Source organism: Urtica dioica, chromosome 9 (genome assembly GCF_054948205.1).
Source record: "Urtica dioica subsp. dioica isolate 48M chromosome 9, U.dioica_male_clone48M_v1_H2, whole genome shotgun sequence".
NCBI classification, from domain to species: Eukaryota; Viridiplantae; Streptophyta; class Magnoliopsida; order Rosales; family Urticaceae; genus Urtica; species Urtica dioica.
Genome location: NC_142764.1, coordinates 25,835,404 through 25,853,473, shown reverse-complemented (window position 1 = coordinate 25,853,473; position 18,070 = coordinate 25,835,404). Strand labels below are relative to the sequence as shown.

At 34.3% G+C, this 18,070-nt stretch overlaps 2 protein-coding genes across 7 annotated transcripts; one reads left to right on the top strand and one right to left on the bottom strand.

Annotated features, from left to right (window-relative positions):
* The first annotated feature begins 1,712 nt into the window (after positions 1-1,712).
* On the top strand, positions 1,713-6,582 carry LOC149386243 (protein argonaute 16-like). Of its 5 annotated transcripts, none has more exons than XM_089627351.1 (13): positions 1,713-2,006; positions 2,197-2,274; positions 2,567-2,707; positions 3,685-3,869; positions 4,328-4,407; positions 4,506-4,712; positions 4,812-4,894; positions 5,040-5,110; positions 5,195-5,395; positions 5,483-5,595; positions 5,691-5,828; positions 5,922-6,052; positions 6,324-6,582. In XM_089627351.1, the coding sequence occupies exons 9-13, from the start codon at positions 5,308-5,310 to the stop codon at positions 6,400-6,402; spliced, it is 549 nt and encodes a 182-aa protein (XP_089483477.1). In that variant the 5' UTR covers positions 1,713-2,006; positions 2,197-2,274; positions 2,567-2,707; positions 3,685-3,869; positions 4,328-4,407; positions 4,506-4,712; positions 4,812-4,894; positions 5,040-5,110; positions 5,195-5,307; the 3' UTR covers positions 6,403-6,582. The 5 variants fall into 5 exon arrangements, with proteins under 5 accessions (XP_089483477.1, XP_089483479.1, XP_089483476.1 ...); XM_089627353.1 differs by having other exon boundaries at positions 4,506-4,721; XM_089627350.1 differs by adding an exon at positions 4,143-4,181 and having other exon boundaries at positions 4,506-4,894.
* A 5,122-nt stretch (positions 6,583-11,704) lies between these two features.
* LOC149386242 (GDP-L-galactose phosphorylase 1-like) lies at positions 11,705-16,198 on the bottom strand. 2 transcript variants are annotated; one of them, XM_089627083.1, is made up of 8 exons: positions 16,116-16,198; positions 15,335-16,012; positions 14,751-14,872; positions 14,615-14,674; positions 14,303-14,533; positions 13,770-13,946; positions 12,664-12,915; positions 11,705-12,163 (listed from the first exon to the last, which is right to left on the bottom strand). In XM_089627083.1, the coding sequence occupies exons 2-8, from the start codon at positions 15,396-15,398 to the stop codon at positions 11,936-11,938; spliced, it is 1,134 nt and encodes a 377-aa protein (XP_089483209.1). In that variant the 5' UTR covers positions 15,399-16,012; positions 16,116-16,198; the 3' UTR covers positions 11,705-11,935. The 2 variants fall into 2 exon arrangements, with proteins under 2 accessions (XP_089483209.1, XP_089483210.1); XM_089627084.1 differs by having other exon boundaries at positions 11,705-12,160.
* Between the last annotated feature and the right edge of the window lie 1,872 nt (positions 16,199-18,070).

Here is an 18,070-nt window from a genome sequence, read left to right as displayed (position 1 = left end):
GAGACACATATAAGGTGAAAGTAAATAAATATCAAAGATAAAGAGAAAGATAATTTGATAAAGGAAATATAAAACTAACATACCCTCAAAATAATGTATGTTATTGATATAGTATAATATAGTATCAGTAATTATGATTATAAAATACATAAAAAAATTATAAAAAATATATTGATGAGAGAGAGAGAAAAAAAAATAATATACATTAAAAAAAAGATTTACAAAATAGATTAAAAAAACTAAAAAAAAAATTATATAGTATAATTAAGAAAAAACCCTTAAAAATCGTGAACGAATAATAAAATGTAAAAAATTTATTTTGTACATCGATTAGATTTTCTTGGGTAAATAAGACTTGCGTTCGCTTTTCAATGAAATATGGAAACACATATAAGATGAAGATAAATAAATATCAAAGAGAAAAAAATAGAATTTAATAAAGAAAATATAAAACTAACATACAGTCAAAATAATGTATGTTATTGATATAGTATAATATAGTATCAGTAATTATGATTATAAAATACATAAAAAAAAATTATACAAAATAAATTTACGAGAGAGGGAGAAAAAAAAACAATATACATAAAAAAAAGATTTACAAAAGAGATTGAAAAAAAACTAAAAAAAACGATATAGTATAATTAAGAAAAACCCTTAAAAATAATGAACGAATAAGAAAATGTAAAAAATTTATTTTGCACATCGATTAGGCTTTCATTGGTAAATAAGACGTGCGTTCGCTTTCCAATGAAATATGGAGACACATATAAGGTGAAGGGAAATAAATATCAAAGAGAAAAAGAAATAGAATTTAATAAAGAAAATATAAAACTAACATACAGTCAAAATAATGTATGTTATTGATAGTATCAGTAATTTTGATTATAAAATACATAAAAAAAATTATAAAATATATTAATGAAAGAGGGAGAAAAAAAAACCAATATAAATAAAAAAAATTTACAAAATATTAAAAAAACTAAAAAAAAAAAAAAAAAAAAAAGAAAGGCAAAGAAAAAAGAAAAAAAAAATGCAAAGGTAAAGGAGAAAAAAAAATGGAAACGCACAAAGGCAAAAAAAAAAAAAAAAAAAAAAAAAAAATGGTTCCTCTTTATAAATGATAGTTGGGAGGGAGTTCCTATATTATTATCTATGTTATAGAAATGATAACAACTTCGGTTTGACTGGTTCAACATTCTATCATGTCTTTCAAATTTGCCATTAAAATGAAAATAGGCCACTCAAAGTAATATCATAAATGAACGGTCAGAAAGACCAAAAAGAAAAAAAAGAAAAAATCATATGGAAAAGTAGGAGCGGAAATTACACGTAATAGATTTTTGGAAGTTATTGTGAAAATAGCAGACGTATTTATATTGAAAATAACTTGCGTGTCTAGGAAGTACTACCCTAATCTAATCGTTTTGTACACTCTATCATTATTTTCAGTTTAATTTTTGTATACAAGATTATAAATGGATACAATCTCGTAATTGTTAAATGTGTATACAATTCAAGCATTAATTATATATTAATAATGATGTTTTATTAAATTATTATGATGTTTTATCTATATAATATAATAAGTCAGAATGATTTCTTTACTATTCATAGACTATTCATCTTGTTTTTAACCAATCCTAACTCGACACGTCATTATTTCCTCTCCGTGTCTCTCCGTTTTCTTAGTCTCTTAATATTTTCCCCGAAAATTAACGCTTCCTGACCAGAAGCCCTAGCTCTCTCTCTGCAATCGGTTCTATAGCCCCCAAAAAACTCAGCGGCTATGAGATCAAAAGGCTCGAGAACATCCGCCTCGTAAACCTAACCTGCTCGATTTCCTCTTTTTCCGGTTTTCTAGGGTTTCCTTGTTCGTCTAGAGAGATGGTTGGCTCTGAGAGTCCGGGTAATTCTTCGTTGCTGAGACACATGGGATCACAGAGCCGATCTCCGACGCGGCTCGTACCGAGTCAGATCTTCAGTGGAGTGTGGAATTGGAGAAGGTTAGTGTTTAATGTTATGGATGTTTGTCGATTTTTAGGGTTTTGTTCGTTTTCCTCTTTTTCGGTTTTCTAGGGTTTCCTTGTTCGTCAACCCTCTGACCACCCTTCGCTCTTATTCTTCTTTTCGGGTCCCTAATCTATTCTATACATTGGTTGTAAATCTCTTTTATTTTATTTTTTTGTGCGGCAGAGGAGAAGAAAAAGAAGAAGAAGAGTGTCAATGAACCCCCGAAGGAAAAGAAATCTGCCGATGAGAGTGGCGGTACAGGTAATTATCTCGTTCTGTTTCTGCAAGGTTCTCGATCTTTATAGTGTTTTGGTTGGTATTTGTTAGGGGATCGAAGATCTTGGTTTCGTTCTCTGTAGAGAGGCAAGTAAATACCAGGAATAGAACAAGTATTGTTTGATGGCTAAATGTTTTTGTTGTAGTTAGGCAAGGCAATTGGAACTGTTAGACGATGTTGGGCTGAAATATACCTTCTAAATGGCCAAGAACGTATTTTCACTAATTCAGCCAAAATAATCGCTCAATTTTCCTTTTTTTATTTATTAAATTACAGATCGTTAATGCATTGGTTGTCGTAACAAACTTCAATTCCGTCGCGTAGACATAGTCGTGGTGGTCTCTGACACTTCCGAATCGCTCTGCAACAATCTCTCTCCCGAATCTCGCTTCATGAACTGACTCAGATGGACTAACTGTAAGTTTTTATTTTATTTATATATATTTCATAGTCCAATTTCATCAAGTACAACGACTAATACGGAATTACTCACAATAGTAAGAAAGAGATTTTTTGTCAGTCTCTCACAATTATTTCGGAACAGAGAAAGATAGAGAGATTATAGGGCATCGAATTTTGACATTTTTGCTCATATTAGCCATGTTTCTGTTCCGCCTTTACGACTTCCTAATATGTAGAACGGTCAAGGAATGACAGTTTTGTAGCAATTGTTTAGTACATCGGAATGAATTCATGTATAGGGTTCGTTTTTGTTTTTGTTAAGATCCGATTTTAGGGGAATGAGTAAAAGAAAGAAAGCAAATCTGGAAATTGAAAGATATTGACCTGGACTGTTTCGGACACATTCTACTAACCTGGATTGTTTCGGACACATTCTACTATTTTCCTTGAGAAAGCATCCATGGAAGCATATCTGGGTTTGAAAGTAAATAAAAAAGGTATTTGAGGGGTTATACACAATTACTGTAGGTGTATGACCTCAGGATGTTGATGACGAACATTGGCTTGAGAGCAAGTATTTACAGGTTTTTGAAATTGGGATTTTTCCACTGCATATTAAAGAGATTTGGTTATCCATAGAAGAGAAAAAACTGCTTTTGATCACTTGAATTAAGATGTTATTGTACCAGAGAATCTACAGTGCTTTTGTCAAAATAATTTGTTTTGCTAGGTCTTCTTAGTTAAAGAAGGATTTTTGCAGGAAAAAAAATAAAAATAAAATAAGCACAAGTGAAGTTGTTGGAATTTTTTATTTAGGTACCCAAGATCTTTTTGTACTCGTGCTCTTTGGCCTTGTGTACAAAGTATGGGGTTTAGAAACAGAAGTCAAGCATATATATTAAAGTTTATGGAAGAGACTGAATTATAACATCAGTTCATGAAAACTTTCCGAGCGTAATTTTTCCATCGCTGTTGCATATCTTCTTCAACAGTTTGACCAGAGACAGAAGTCGATGGGCGTGCCGAGCAGTGATGAAATGCAGAAGCAGGAGTTGCTGACTGGGGAGAATTGTGCTACCCGAGCTCCCCATAAACATTGATTTACAGATAGATGGCTCTTTAAGCAGCAAATCAATTATATTGCAGATTGACAACAAATCACAGCAAGTTTCCGCAAGTCAGTAATATTATATCTGGTTAACATATCCTTCTCATTTTCTGATTGATGTATATACACTTCAGCAATAAGTGGACTTATGTATTTCCAGAATGATCACTGATTGCCTTGCATATGCTTGGTTTACAATGTTTCATGTGTCTGTCATTCTTGGTGATATAACAACCCATCTATTACCAATCATTTGTTCATTGATATCATCATGGATACAGAATGTAGTGATCTCTCCCCTGCTCTTCATTTGTTTGCATTTCTAAAATTGTGTATTTTCAGGTTTTGTTATCTAACATTTATCCCATAGTATTTTTTTAGGTAAGATACTCGTTCATCGTGACTACTCATTATTATTTTTATTCATCTACTCATTTTCAAAATGCATTTGGGATTTTAATATGATTTTACAAATAGGCTCACAATGCTCGTTTTTTTGACGTTCCGTTTCTGATTCATGAATTCAGGCGTTGCTCCGTGGACTTGCCTTCGGATTGGATGTTCCTTGACACGTGCCCTTTGGCTTGGAAAATGAAGAAATTGAACGGTTCTTTTTTTTTTCGTGCTCGAATCTGTCGAGGTTGAAAAGACTATTAGGGCCTAAAGTGTTTTATTTATTTATTCTTTGATAACGGACTATTACAGGAATAGGAGGCAAGATTTCTCTTCAATCCCTCAGCCAGGAGTTCGAGATCCCGGTGGTTGGTTCGGCACATAGAGCCATGGCTGATGTGGATTGTGTATCACAGCTTTTGTCACTTGTTGTTACGTGGTTGCCGCTGCTGCAATTATCCCTTAGAGTCTGTTCCGTTCCTCCGAATGGCTCGTCAGTGTCGTTGCTTGCGATTGGCGGCAAGTCCGGTCAAGAAAATAAACCACTCTGCGTAATTTTTCATTATTGTTTCGTTGGATAATTTTTTTTTCTTTCGTTTTTTGTCTCTTCTCCTTCAGTGTCAAGATCAGGCTGGCTTACACGGAGGAATTGCTTAAATCAACAGAAGCAAAAAAATGCTTCATTTACCCTGCTGATGAAGGTAAATCTACGACAGAAAGAAAGAATAAAAGTGCTTGTACATGATAGGATGCATTTGACTTGTGTTTTACTGTTGGTCGAGATTACTACGCATGGAATTATAAGAAATTTATATCTTTTTGTCTTCAAAACATATCAAATATTAGAATGATGGAAAAGTTAGGAATCACGGCCATGGAATCACGGCCGATATGATCAGCAAACCGCATATCCTTAGGTATTGAAATGAACTTTGTAACTTTTTCGTTCATTTTTTGTTGGAGATTTTTAGTTTTAATTCAATTTTTTTTTCATAATACAGGATATCAGATTTTATACCGAGCTTTCTACGATATGTAAATTGAAGGACCGTTCACATTGATTGATGAAGAGCCAAGTCATAGAAGATCCTCCCCTGTTGCAAGGGTTGAGAAGATGTTTGAGCGGATCAGAGCAAAGGTTCCAGGGCCACCAACATTTATCCTGTGTATCTTATCAGAGAGGAAAACTTGTGATGTCTATGGTATGGCATTGTGATCTTAATAATATATCCTATAGCGCCTTTCTATCACCCCTTGTACTTAAATGTAGTTCTTCCCATTTTGACTAGGGCCGTGGAAGAAAAAATGTCTGGGTGATTTTGGGATTGTCACCCAATGCATATCACCGTTCAAGGTCAACGATCAGTACTTGACCAATGTCCTCCTCAAGATCAATGCTAAGGTAAGATATAAAACCTTTTTTGTTTTGTTTTTGGCTTTGCATCTCTTGTCTAATTTCTTTTATTTAACTATATTTTGCGTGTTTTCCTCGTGAAGCTTGGAGGGATGAACTCTATGTTGGCGATTGAACATCCTTCACGTGTTCCTGTGATCAGTGATACTCCGACGCTGATTTTGGGAATGGATGTCTCCCATGGGTCTCCTGGTCGATCAGGTCTCCCATCCATTGCTGCGGTGCGACCAACATATCTTTCTTTTTTTTAGAATTTTTTTTTCCGCAATCGTTTCAATAGTGTTAAGAGATATTCATGTGTTTGCTACATGCAGGTTGTTGGCTCTCGATATTGGCCATCCATTTCAAAGTATGGTGCTTCAGTCAGGACACAATCTCCTAAAACGGAGATGATTGATACTTTGTACAAGCCACTGCCGAATGGACATGACGATGGGATCATCAGGTAGTTAATTTCACATATTATGAGATGTTTAATTTTAATCAAAGCTTAGCTTGATACTTATTTTTGCTGCATCTGATTCATTTTCTAATAAATTTACTTCAAATACAAATCAGTAAGATATATTATGAAAGTTCATGGATTAATATCTTATTGAAGTTGAAATTAAACTGTATATCCACGCACAATTTGTGTAATATAAAACATTAGATGCATTGAGTCGAATATCTATTAGATTGTCTTGCTATAAAGTCGAATAAACTTCGTTTTGCAGTGAGCTTCTGGAGGATTTCTATCAAACGAGTAACCGCAAACCATCACAGATCGTTATTTTCAAGTATCCAAATTCATAATTTTATTAGAGCTGTTTATGATCTTTTCATGTGTTTTATTGTTAAATTCGAGACTCGTAACGCTTTTGTTCCTTCGATCAGAGACGGGGTGATACAAGTTTAAATACCACATAATATGATATTGTTAAATTATGTGGTACTGATTACAACTACAACCACCACGTGCGAAGCACGTGTTCCAGACTAGTATATATATATTGACCAAGAATTAAAATACTGCTACTAACATTGTATATTGGATTTCTAGGGATTGGATTGAAGAATTAAATTTGGAAAAACTTTGTTCTCTTGAATGAGAAATCAGAGAAAAATATTATTCAATCAATCTAAAACTGTACAAGGTAATGGCTTTATATAGCCAAGAGAATACATGAAAAGGAAACTGACCAAAAAAGAAAGTAAGGCTAAAAGGAAACTTAATCAAAACTGAAACCAAAATATAAACGACAACACAGCCTCAATCTTGGGTTCTAAAACACCCCCTCAAGATGAACTTGATGCAAGTTCATCTTGGACTGAACTTGGACTCCGGAGAAGACAACCAGCTCCGGTAGAAAATAGCTTCGCTCCTTGTAGAGTTGGAGAAGACAATACGCTGATGAAGATGAAGATAACAAGCTTCTTGTATCAGCAAGTCAAGAACAGGTCTACACATAGAAAGGCGTAGAATTCTGAAGAGACGGACGGCGAGAGACTTCATGATCTCTGGTCTTGAAAACTCATTCACGAACATGATGCGACTCGAAGCAGTTTTCGTCCTATGCACAGCCGTGAAAAGTCTTTGAACAACCTCGAAATCCCACGCTCTCTTCTCTGAGGCAACACTGATTTCCTCTCGAGCCTACGTCTCCAGACTGCGGTTGAACCACCGGAAAAGTCTGGACATCGGGTTTTGAGGGAGTGAATCTTGGACTGAATTCGGCGAAAGGTTGCTGTAAATTTGCAGGCGAGGTAGTCGGAATGAATCTGAAGGGCTTTGACACGGCGGGGACTCGCCGGAGAAGGATCTTGACTCAGCAAAACTCGTTGGAGAAGAATCTTGATCGCATTGACACGGCGGGACTCGCCGGAGATAGATTCTTGAAAGCTCGACACACGGGAAACGTCGAAAAAAAAATCCTGATTGCCATGGGGGCGAAAATCCATCTGAAATTTGAGATCGAGCGCCGTCTCGTTTCTTCACTAGATCGAGAGAAATGAACATCGTCTCGTGTCTTCACCGGATCGAAAGAAATAACTCTCCATCGATGAATCTCCGAATTCCCCAATAGACGCACGGGAAAGGAATCGGAAATTACAATCGAGAAATGAAAGAAATATACACCTTGAATAAGTATTAGGAATCACAGCGTCGCCGATCCATTTTCCGTCGAGGTTTCTTGAAGCGTCATTGAACAGACATTGAAGATGAAACAAATCTTGAAATTTGCGGCAAAAAGCAACGATTGCTGAAAAGCACTCTCATATACCCGACGCATCTCCGTCTATGAAGGCTCTTCCATCATTGAATTGATAGAGAGGAAATCTTGAAATTGAGAAGAAGAGACGCCACAAAATCGGAATTCTGAGAGGATAATAAAATTCGACCCTCATGTGTTTCCACCTAAGCTTGCGTCGGAGATCTCCATTTCCGCCTGAGTCACCATTGGAGTCCTCGAGAGAAGAAGATGCAGAGATCGAACGCCGATCGCCGAGAATCGTGGATGACGAAGGGGATTTTTGACCTAGAAAATCAAACGCGGAAAATATGCTCTGATACCATATTGGATTTCTAGGGATTGGATTGAAGAATTAAATTTGGAAAAACTCTGTTCTCTTGAATGAGAAATCAGAGAAAAATATTATTCAATCAATCTAAAACTGTAAAAGGTAATGGCTTTATATAGTCAAGAGAATACATGAAAAGGAAACTGACCAAAAAAGAAAGTAAGGCTAATAGGAAACTTAATCAAAACTGAACCAAAATATAAACGACAACACAGCCTCAATCCTGGGTTCTAATAACATTGTATATCAATTATATTCTTTGGTATATTTTGGCATTTGACAAAGTTAAAAGATAATCTTTATGGCATGGTAAACTGTTACTATAAAAGGTAACCCGCAAAAAGAGGTCTAACGCGTGGTATTTCAGAAACAAATATTTAATAATAAAAACTTTATTATGATGAATATAAAGGATTAATGAGTATAATATCTACAATAATTCATTTTAATATTTGTGGAATATTTTAGGTATTTTTTAAAATAATATGTATCTTTTAATCTGATTTGTGTTATTTCCAATATATACGAAAATAATCGTGGTATTTGTGGTATTTAAAAAAATACCATAGTAATTTAAGATATACCGCAATTTATACCTAGAACCCTACCATTGAATTGAAGTGCGGCATGTGGGATTTCGCGTTGGAAGTACAGTATTTGAAATTTTGATAGTATTTAAAATTTTGATATTGATTATTTAATTGTATACTTATTGCATGTTTATTGAAAATTATGTACTTAAACTATATAATGTCTACTGAAAAACCGCATAATACAGACCGAAATTTGTATACTACAAGGTATTATCGTCTTAAATATTTGAAAACTAATATTTTTGGTATGTTTTGAAATCACGGTTAGTTTAGAAAGGAAGTCTCTAAAAATGTTAATTCTAAAATTCTCTCATTTCAAATTAGAAAGAGTCGGCGTTTGGTAACAATCCAAACCGTGTGTAAATTAAGTGGTATAAAAAAGTATTCATAATTTTTAAATATCTTATCAATATTATCATCATTATTTTTTTTCAAGATAAATAAAAACGTTCAAAAGCTCCATACTCAAAATAGTAAGCTGCAAAGTCGGATATTTTAAATAATATAATTATTATAATTTTTAATGATAAATATATTATATGACCATCGACATTGACTAGTGTAATAGTTCAAGTGATGAAGACATCTACCCCGACTTTGTAAATGGGGGCTTAAACCCCGTTCAATTTTTTATCTCACCTTTTACTCAAATTTAAATTTTTCTCATTTTTTACCTTGAAAATTTATAAATTAGCTCTTATGAAAAAAAAAAAAAAAAATGCCTCCACTACCACCATTTGATAAGTTTTTTTTTCAATCTCCCATCAAAAGTTTAAGTTGGACAAAAATACTTCTTAGCCACTTATATAAATACAATTTTACCTTCAACAATTTATGTCAATTGTTGACATAAATGTCAACAATAGATGTCAATTGTTGACATCTATGTCAACAAACAGATAATCCAAAACTCACAGATGTCAACAATAGATGTCAATTGTTGATATCATGTTGATAGTAAAATTGTATTTGTATAAATGGTTTACTAGTATTTTTGGCCAAATTAAGTTTTTTGTGAGAAATTGAAAAAAAAACTTATCAAATAGTGGTAGTTGAGGCAATTTATTAAAAAAAAAAGAAAAAGTTTTGACTCTAGCTCCGTCCCATAGTTGGGGGTACTCTTTTTAGTTTAGACCTGAGGCAATACCCTGACCCTTGTCTGCGATTGTTTAGTTGAGGAAGCTTATTATTAAGGGTAATTAAGTTAAATGGCCTCCCAAAAATAAACAATTTTTTTAGCCCACCTTCCGTTAATAAGCTGTAAATAGCCAGTGTCATTTATTAACAGTCAAATTTAGACGAGATTGCCCTTTGTTATTCCCGCCCATTATTTTCAGCGTCGAAATTAAAATGGAAAGAAAAAAATTCGACCATAACTACCTTGCATAAATCAAGGGAGCATTTAAAACTCCATAAATGCATTAACAAACGAATTTAAACATCACGCAGCACAAATTTGGACGCTATTTACTGCTCTTCAAGAAAAAAAAAAAAAAAAAAAAGGATTTGACTGCCATCAATGGCCGAGCCCGAGCACCCCCCTCCTCTCTCTCATCGTCATCGTCTCATTCATCTCCTTCTCCTATCTTCTTTTTCATTCCTTGCACGTCATCAATGGCCGAGACCGAGCACCACCCGCGCGTGTTCCAGCCGAGAAAACGAGGACAGCCACGAGTCGCCATGGATGCCGGACCGAGAGGAGACACCAGAAAACGACGCAGAGAGCACTGGAGAGTTGATTTCACAGCCATAAATGGTTCTGGGCGTGCGTGCATGTGAAATGGTTCTCCCCGCCTCCAACTCCGCGAGAGGCAGCACCTCCTTCAGGCCGCCGCCACCACTAATAATCACGACCACCACCACGTCACCACCGCCGTTAAAGCATCACTTTGTCCTCCTCTCCGCGATCTGCGTCCAAGGTCCCGATCTGCGACACCGCGAAGAATTTTTTTTTTTTTTTTTGGTTGTTGTTCATAGAAAACATATTTACAGTATATTCGTGTAAATAAGAAGCATATTTACAGTATATTAATTGTAAATACGAAGCTTATTTACAGTATATTCATTGTAAAAACAAAGCATATTTACAGTATATTCACTGTAAATACAAAACATATTTACAGTATATTTACTGAAAAAAAATTCTGGAAATATTTTGAGCACGAAAATTCTGGAAATTATGAATATATGGAAGACAAAATAATATCAATAAATGAAGAATATATTTACAGAGTTTAACCACGAAAATAGATACTAATTACCTAAAGTCAACGCTAAAAACTCCAAAAACATAACAATAAATGGGCTATTAATTTTCAAAATCTGCAGGAAATTTCAATTTTCAAATTTGAAAACTTCCCTATTCGGTTTCTGCGAATTAAATAAGGGCAAAAGTGTAAACCTAATTTAATTAATAAGCTGCCACGTAAGCAATATGGCTATTTACAGCATATTAACGAAAGGTTGGCCAATTTTAAATTGCTACACATTCTGTGGCTTAAGCAGCCAATTTTTTGTATTATTAATGAGATGTAAGGGAACTCTTTTTCATTTCCGGTGTACTTTTTTAGGGACAGAAAAGGTTTTAACGAGGACCTTAATTTTTCAAAAAAGACATCCACCAAACACTAGTTAGAGATCATGGGTTTGAGTTGACAAATTACCCTTGAAAAATACTATATACATGAGTAGAGTTTTTACGGACAACTCTAGAGAACATGCTTTGGCCAGATCTTTTGTATTTCTTACCATTTCTCTATTAACACAAAATTTTCTTTATATATATATAAATAAATAAATAAAAGATTTTTTTTTTGCTCGAAAAAAAAAAAGATTATTAGTTTCAACTTTCAAAGTCCTATCACATTTTGATTATAAACTTAATGCAATATCATACTACAGATTATTTACAGGTACTATTTAATTAGCTTGTATGTATAAAACGAATCATATACATAATCTATTGCTATTTAAATGCATCAAACACCCAGCAGCAACCACGGGCACAATGCTTGTTATTTATAACACTCAATCTGATTTCTATACCAGCAGCAAGTTGGATACAAACTTCACCGGACACGGATATCAACACACCTTAGTCCTTTATTTCTGTATAAGGTTTATTTATTACATACCACAGATCCTGAGTTTTGAGAAAATAAAAACTATAATGATCATATCAACTTGATCAAACCTGCTGAGATTAAGAGGTCATATTTCTTAGCAACGGTGCAGCAAAGCGTCTTGACAGCTTTGAAAGCTTCGTCGTCAATGGATACACTGCTCAGACGACTAAGCATTGTCTTCTCGGTAGCTTGATCAAATTCAGACCTCGACTTATATAAAAAGTAGCCTCCACATTCCCAAGCAGAGAGGAAGCCAGATTTCTTCAAATTCTGCTGCTGCAATGTGACACGTAATTAGGTAATAATACAGACCAACTACCAATGTGTGGGAACATTTAGATTCCTTACAGAGAACTATGAGTTGACTAGTACCTAGTTGAAGTTGAAAGACAAAAATGCCGTATTTATGTACATAGTGCGTTATGAAGAATCAATGCCATTTTAAAGGATGAAATGTGTCTAGTTAGCAACTTAGAAACATGGGAATTTTAATAAAACTTTTAAAATATTTTGAAGGTATCGAAGGGGTCAGAGAGATTTAACTCGTGACCTAATTATTTAATTTAGATTTAACTCCGTATGTTTGTAAACAGTATTTTTTTTCTCATAAAGTGATAGTCGAACATGAATCAACTTGTCTTGCTCTTGCAATCCAACTTTACATATCCTGGTAAATTGATTAGATTCTTAAAAACTTAATTCATCTGCATCAAAACTAGTAACAAAAACAAACAAAGAGGAGGATCACTCATGTGATAAGAACAAGGTAAGTTTACCTGAAGAAATATAAAGATCTTTTTCCCACTATCTGATATCAGCAGATTATATGTGATGCTCTTTTGCTGTAAAAAAGAACATATCTTGGAAATAACCTCCATCATATTCTTAAGCTTGTGATTGCTCTCGAAAAGGAGGGTCTTAACAGGGTAATCATTCACAACGGCAATATGCATCCCGCTTCCCAAATCTCCATATATAGTATCGACCGACATGAGCTCGACAGCTAAAGGGTTCGGGAAATAGCACGCCTGGACAGCAATGAGTCCAATATAATTACAAGGACTTTAATATAATTTTCCCAGAAAATCACAAAAAAATTCCAGAGAAACAAAAAATATCAAGCTTTCACTGTGAAAAAATTGTAGTTTTTTTTTTTTTTTTTTTAAAGAGTATCACCATACACCACATTGTTTCAGATAATGAATCACGGCATGAGGTAAGACAATCATGTCTAATTCATCTCTATTTTCTGGTTTGGAACCACATGCTCCAGCACTAAGTTCCAAGAAACAATATGTGAATATAATATACTCACCCCTCAAGATCGAATCTGTGACTAATGTGTTGTCAGACACAAAATAATATTCCTTGCCGCTGAACTAATGCCCTGAGGGCTCTAGTTTGACTAAAACACTAGAACCATACTCATCAAAGGAAAAAGTTTTCGTCTCACTAACTGTTTTGTTCACTGTCCAACTAAATAAAATAATAAATAAATAAAATTTTGTTCAGAAATTCCAGTCCGAAAAATGAAAATTGGACATTGATGACCAAGACGAAAATAGTCGGACTACTTCACTATTTTGTCAATAACCTGGTAGCCACTAACACTGTCGTGGTCCTCGCAAACAATCAGGCATCTTTTTCATGTTACCGTGCAAAAAACCTTCAAATAGTAATGCTTACCATTAAATTGGCAAAAGGAAAGCGCAACTTACATCAGAATCATTTCAGCACAAAGAAAGAAGAGCATTACTTTCTGTTTAAACATTGCCATAGTGTAACTAAACTATGCATTAAAGCATTAGATAATATTGCAGTACAGCATATGCAGAAAGAATTTTTTTTTTTTTAAAGTGAACCAGTTAATACTATTATTTACCTGGAAATGCAAATTAGACATGTCTGGTGAACAGTCATAAAACAAGCGGAAACAGCAATTATTTATTCCAACAGAAACTTCGACGGCCAATTCCAAGCAGCTTGCATCCAGGAACTGGTAAAAACTATCAGAGTGAAATGGTACCAGCAAGACATGTCCATATTCCACGGGTGATACCTAAAATTTCATGTTAATCAATTTTTGGAAAAGGGAAGAATAAAACAGTACACACAGTAGGAACTTCCTAAATAGTCACAAACCTCAGTACATAGTGCAAATATGCAGGATCTCATTTTATTTAATTTTTTTTTCTTACTAACTAAAACCATATCCGTACATCAATATAACCATAGCTTCTAAGACCTAATTAACCAAAATCAAGAAAAATAAATACATAAAAGAACAATAAACAGAGAGGTTGGAACTATCGGTTGTCAGATCGAGCCGTCAGAACGATTAAACATCACACTATGGCAGTTATCATAATCAACGTGGTAAGTAAAAGACGCAGGTGAAATGGTTCCAAGCCTTACATTGATAAATATCAATAATCCATTGTCGGGCACTGCTGCTGAAGAAATAATTTCAGGGGCTGGGTTTTTGCTGCTCGCGACACAAAAGAGTAACTCCTCCTCGAGTTTTGCGGAACTCAGTTCAAATACATCAGCTTGATTGAAAGCGCTGTTCTCTTCTGACATTTTCAAATTATCTGCATCCCATCCTTCGTTTAACTGAGCAACAAATTTTTTTCTTCCTTCAACAGCCTGCACAGAATATATAAAATCAGTTAGAATGTCACCGAGAAAAAAATAAAATCAGCAGGGTAAAAGAAAAAGAAGCAGAACCTTGATTTCGGAATTCATCACATCATATCGAAAAATTCCTTTCACCGCGCGATCTTCCCACTACAATCAGAAACATAAAGCCAATGACTAAAAAGTTCACCTTTTAATAGCTGAGAGTATTATTTTCGCTGCATACCTGGGCAAGAAGAAGAGCGTTTAGCATGCTCTCCTCGCTTTCAGCGAAGCGTGATATCTCTTCACCGGATTCATGATCCACCAAAGGTTGGTTACCAAAGTAGTACAAAGGTACTTTAACACCTACATTTTATTTAGGTATTCAACACAATTCACGGGAGAAAATGGGACGCATCACAAATTTCACAATATGCCATTTTTCCCTTATCCCTAATACCATCAAAAACTAAACAAAAAAAAAGGTCTTTTAGCTATATAGCCATTTGACTTATAGCGTTTTGTATAATAGCCAACTTTTGTTAATTTTCTATAAATAGCCACCTCAACTACGGCACTCAAAAAGACAAAAAAAAAAAACCCAAAATAGGCGGGAATGTTTTTGGGTATTTTTGTCTTTTTGAGTGCCGTAAATAAGTTGAGGTGGCTATTTACAAAAAATTTACAAAAGGTTGGCTATCTAGCAATTCTTAGACTTATGGTGACTTATTTGGCTAATTTTTTTTTAAAAGGTAATGAGGTTTTCCGGTATCACAAGAGCAAACAACAAGATAAAAACACACATGCAGAACAAAAAACGAAACCGACCTTCAAGCGACCTCAACTGCTTAGGCAAACCATCGCCTTCTTCGACCTGCTTGAACCCAACCATGCTCAACTTCTTTGTATAACTCAATACGAGCCAACCAAACACCGCCCAAATTGTAGTACTAAAGAAAAAAGTTAACTCAACAAATAACTTCTAATCAACGTGGTTGGGCAAGTGTTTCAACAACCGACACCACCGCCGGCGAGGCACGTGAGATCCGCAGGACACCCACCAGCGGAGGGTAGGGCACCACGGCCGCCGTGGAACGAAGGCGACGAAGAAACCAGAATCTCCGGGCTATTCTTCATGCATTTATTTCCCCTTCCAATCTTATCACCGCAGCTTTCTCCGCTTAGAGCCGTGGTGGAAAAATTCCAACAACTACCACACCAAATTTCCTTTCCCTACTCCTATCAAATTTCCAACACATCTAAAGGTTCAAAGCTTGCTCACAATTGTAAAATCAGGAACCAAACTGTATACTATTTCATACCTTATTCTTTTTCTTCTTCTTTTTTTGGGTACATTAGCGTAAAATAAGATAGCATCGAAATTCCAGGTAATTTAAGTGATTTGGACAAAAGTTTTATGCGATGACAAAGAAACTTCAATCCTCGTTCCGAATCACGCCACCAACTCCGCGAAATCCCTAAAATTATTTCGTTTTGGCAGAAGTTCTGACCGAAAAAAACCGAGAGACTAGAATCAAAGGACTGGACGACGAGTTCTTTCTTTAGGTATATGGATTACAGTTTATTTGAGATTGAAATCGAATAATACCTTTTATGAAGCTCTCTCTCGCGCGGAAAGGAAGGCTCTTCGTTCGTTTAATTCAATGCCGTGGCTGACTTATGTGGTCGTGGATATGCATCGAAGTTTTAAATGAATTTATCTAATATACGGACACATTTTTAAACCAATAGATAAGTGACGAGTTTTTTATGCCATTAAATCGTTGGTCATAAGGTCGTTATCTACCCTTCAAAATTAAAATATCGTTTCTGATAATAAAAAAAATATAAAATTTAAATAATCGTTATTTCGACGAAAAAAAAAGGGTCCGCTAAGTTGAGAAATTTCATTTTATGGACCTAAAAATTAACAATATATTAAGGCTGACCTCATATTTAAAAAATATCTAAAATGAACTTTTGTCTATATTTCGGACATAAATACCATTTTGAACAAATAAGCTCATATATATTCTCAATCTCACACTCGGTCTCTCACGATCGATTCCAACGAGATACAACTAAATTCGACGAGATACGAGGGGATCCGACAAGCTATGACGGCCTAGGATGGCAAAGTTTCGTGAATTTGATATTCACCGCTTAAAATGCCCAAAAAATATGAATCTTATCGTATGGTATCGTACATTATAATTCAAATTTCATCTGTATGAATTTTATCGTACATGATAATTATAATGTATTGTATCTCATCGTATTGTATCGTACATTATCGTACAATATCATACATTATAATACAAACTTCATTTTATGAATTTTATCGTACATTATAATTATAATGTACGATAATATATGATACCGAATGAGATATTGAAAAGATAGAGAGTGAAAGTGAAATATGTTTATTTGTTCAAAATGACATTTGTGCCCGAAATAGAGACAAAAGTCTATTTTTAAATATTTTTGAAATATGCGGTCTAATCTCAATATTTTGTTAATTTTTAGGTCCACAAAATGAAATTTCTCTTTTTAAATCGACTTCATTTTTTTAAGGGAGGGTGTCATGTGTATAAAACTCTTTTTTCGAGAACAGCTTTGGAATAAGTTAAAATTTTGAGCAAGACATGAAGCAAATTAAAACAATATTGCATATATCACTTGAGTGCTTGATACAACACGATTATCGCATCTCCTATGAAGATATCAATAAAGACTGAGAAGATTGACTCAAGTTATTTGTTTAATTAATGGGTGAAACAATTTGTTGAGCAACTAATTATTTTTTATAAAATTAATTTAATTAATAATCAAACAAGCAATCAAGGAAAAAGCAATAAAAGGCAATGATATGTTTGGTTCAAAAGTGAAATTAGAATTGGAATGACAATAACTACGAGAATAGCAATGGAGTAGAATAGGAAATGCATTTCTTTGTTGGTTTGCAATTTTAAAGTTAATAGAACGGATATGCAAATTTACAAAATTACCGTTAAATTTTGTTATCTTTACTTGTATTTTTCATAGAGGGTATCCATTCACATATCCTTTTACAAAATATTTCTAGTTATATTAGCGCGGGAGGAAACTGACTTTAAATAATTTGGGTATCGAACAACTTCTTACAACTTATCTTGAACAACTTAAACAAAACTGTTTTGTCAAACAAAATCATGTCACATAAAATCTAATATAACATAACGAACACAAATACAAAATTAAGCACTATATCGCGTGATATTAATTTCATCGCGATTGAAGACGTGCGGTCGTATTGTTTGATGAAGTGATATTACTTTGTAATGAGCAAGAATCGTGAGATTTTATTTGATTTAGTGTCTATTTATTAATAAAATGTTAAGATGTTTATGCATTGTGTTGTACTTTGATTAGCTTATTAACTTACTTAGCTAAGTTAAATTCCATCGTAATCAAATGCTTGATGCATGGTTGAAGGTGGTGGCAACCATGTGAGAGTGACGATTATTTGCACATATGGGCCCAACCGATGAGAGACCTTTATTGAAATAGCTTTTTGCACATGAA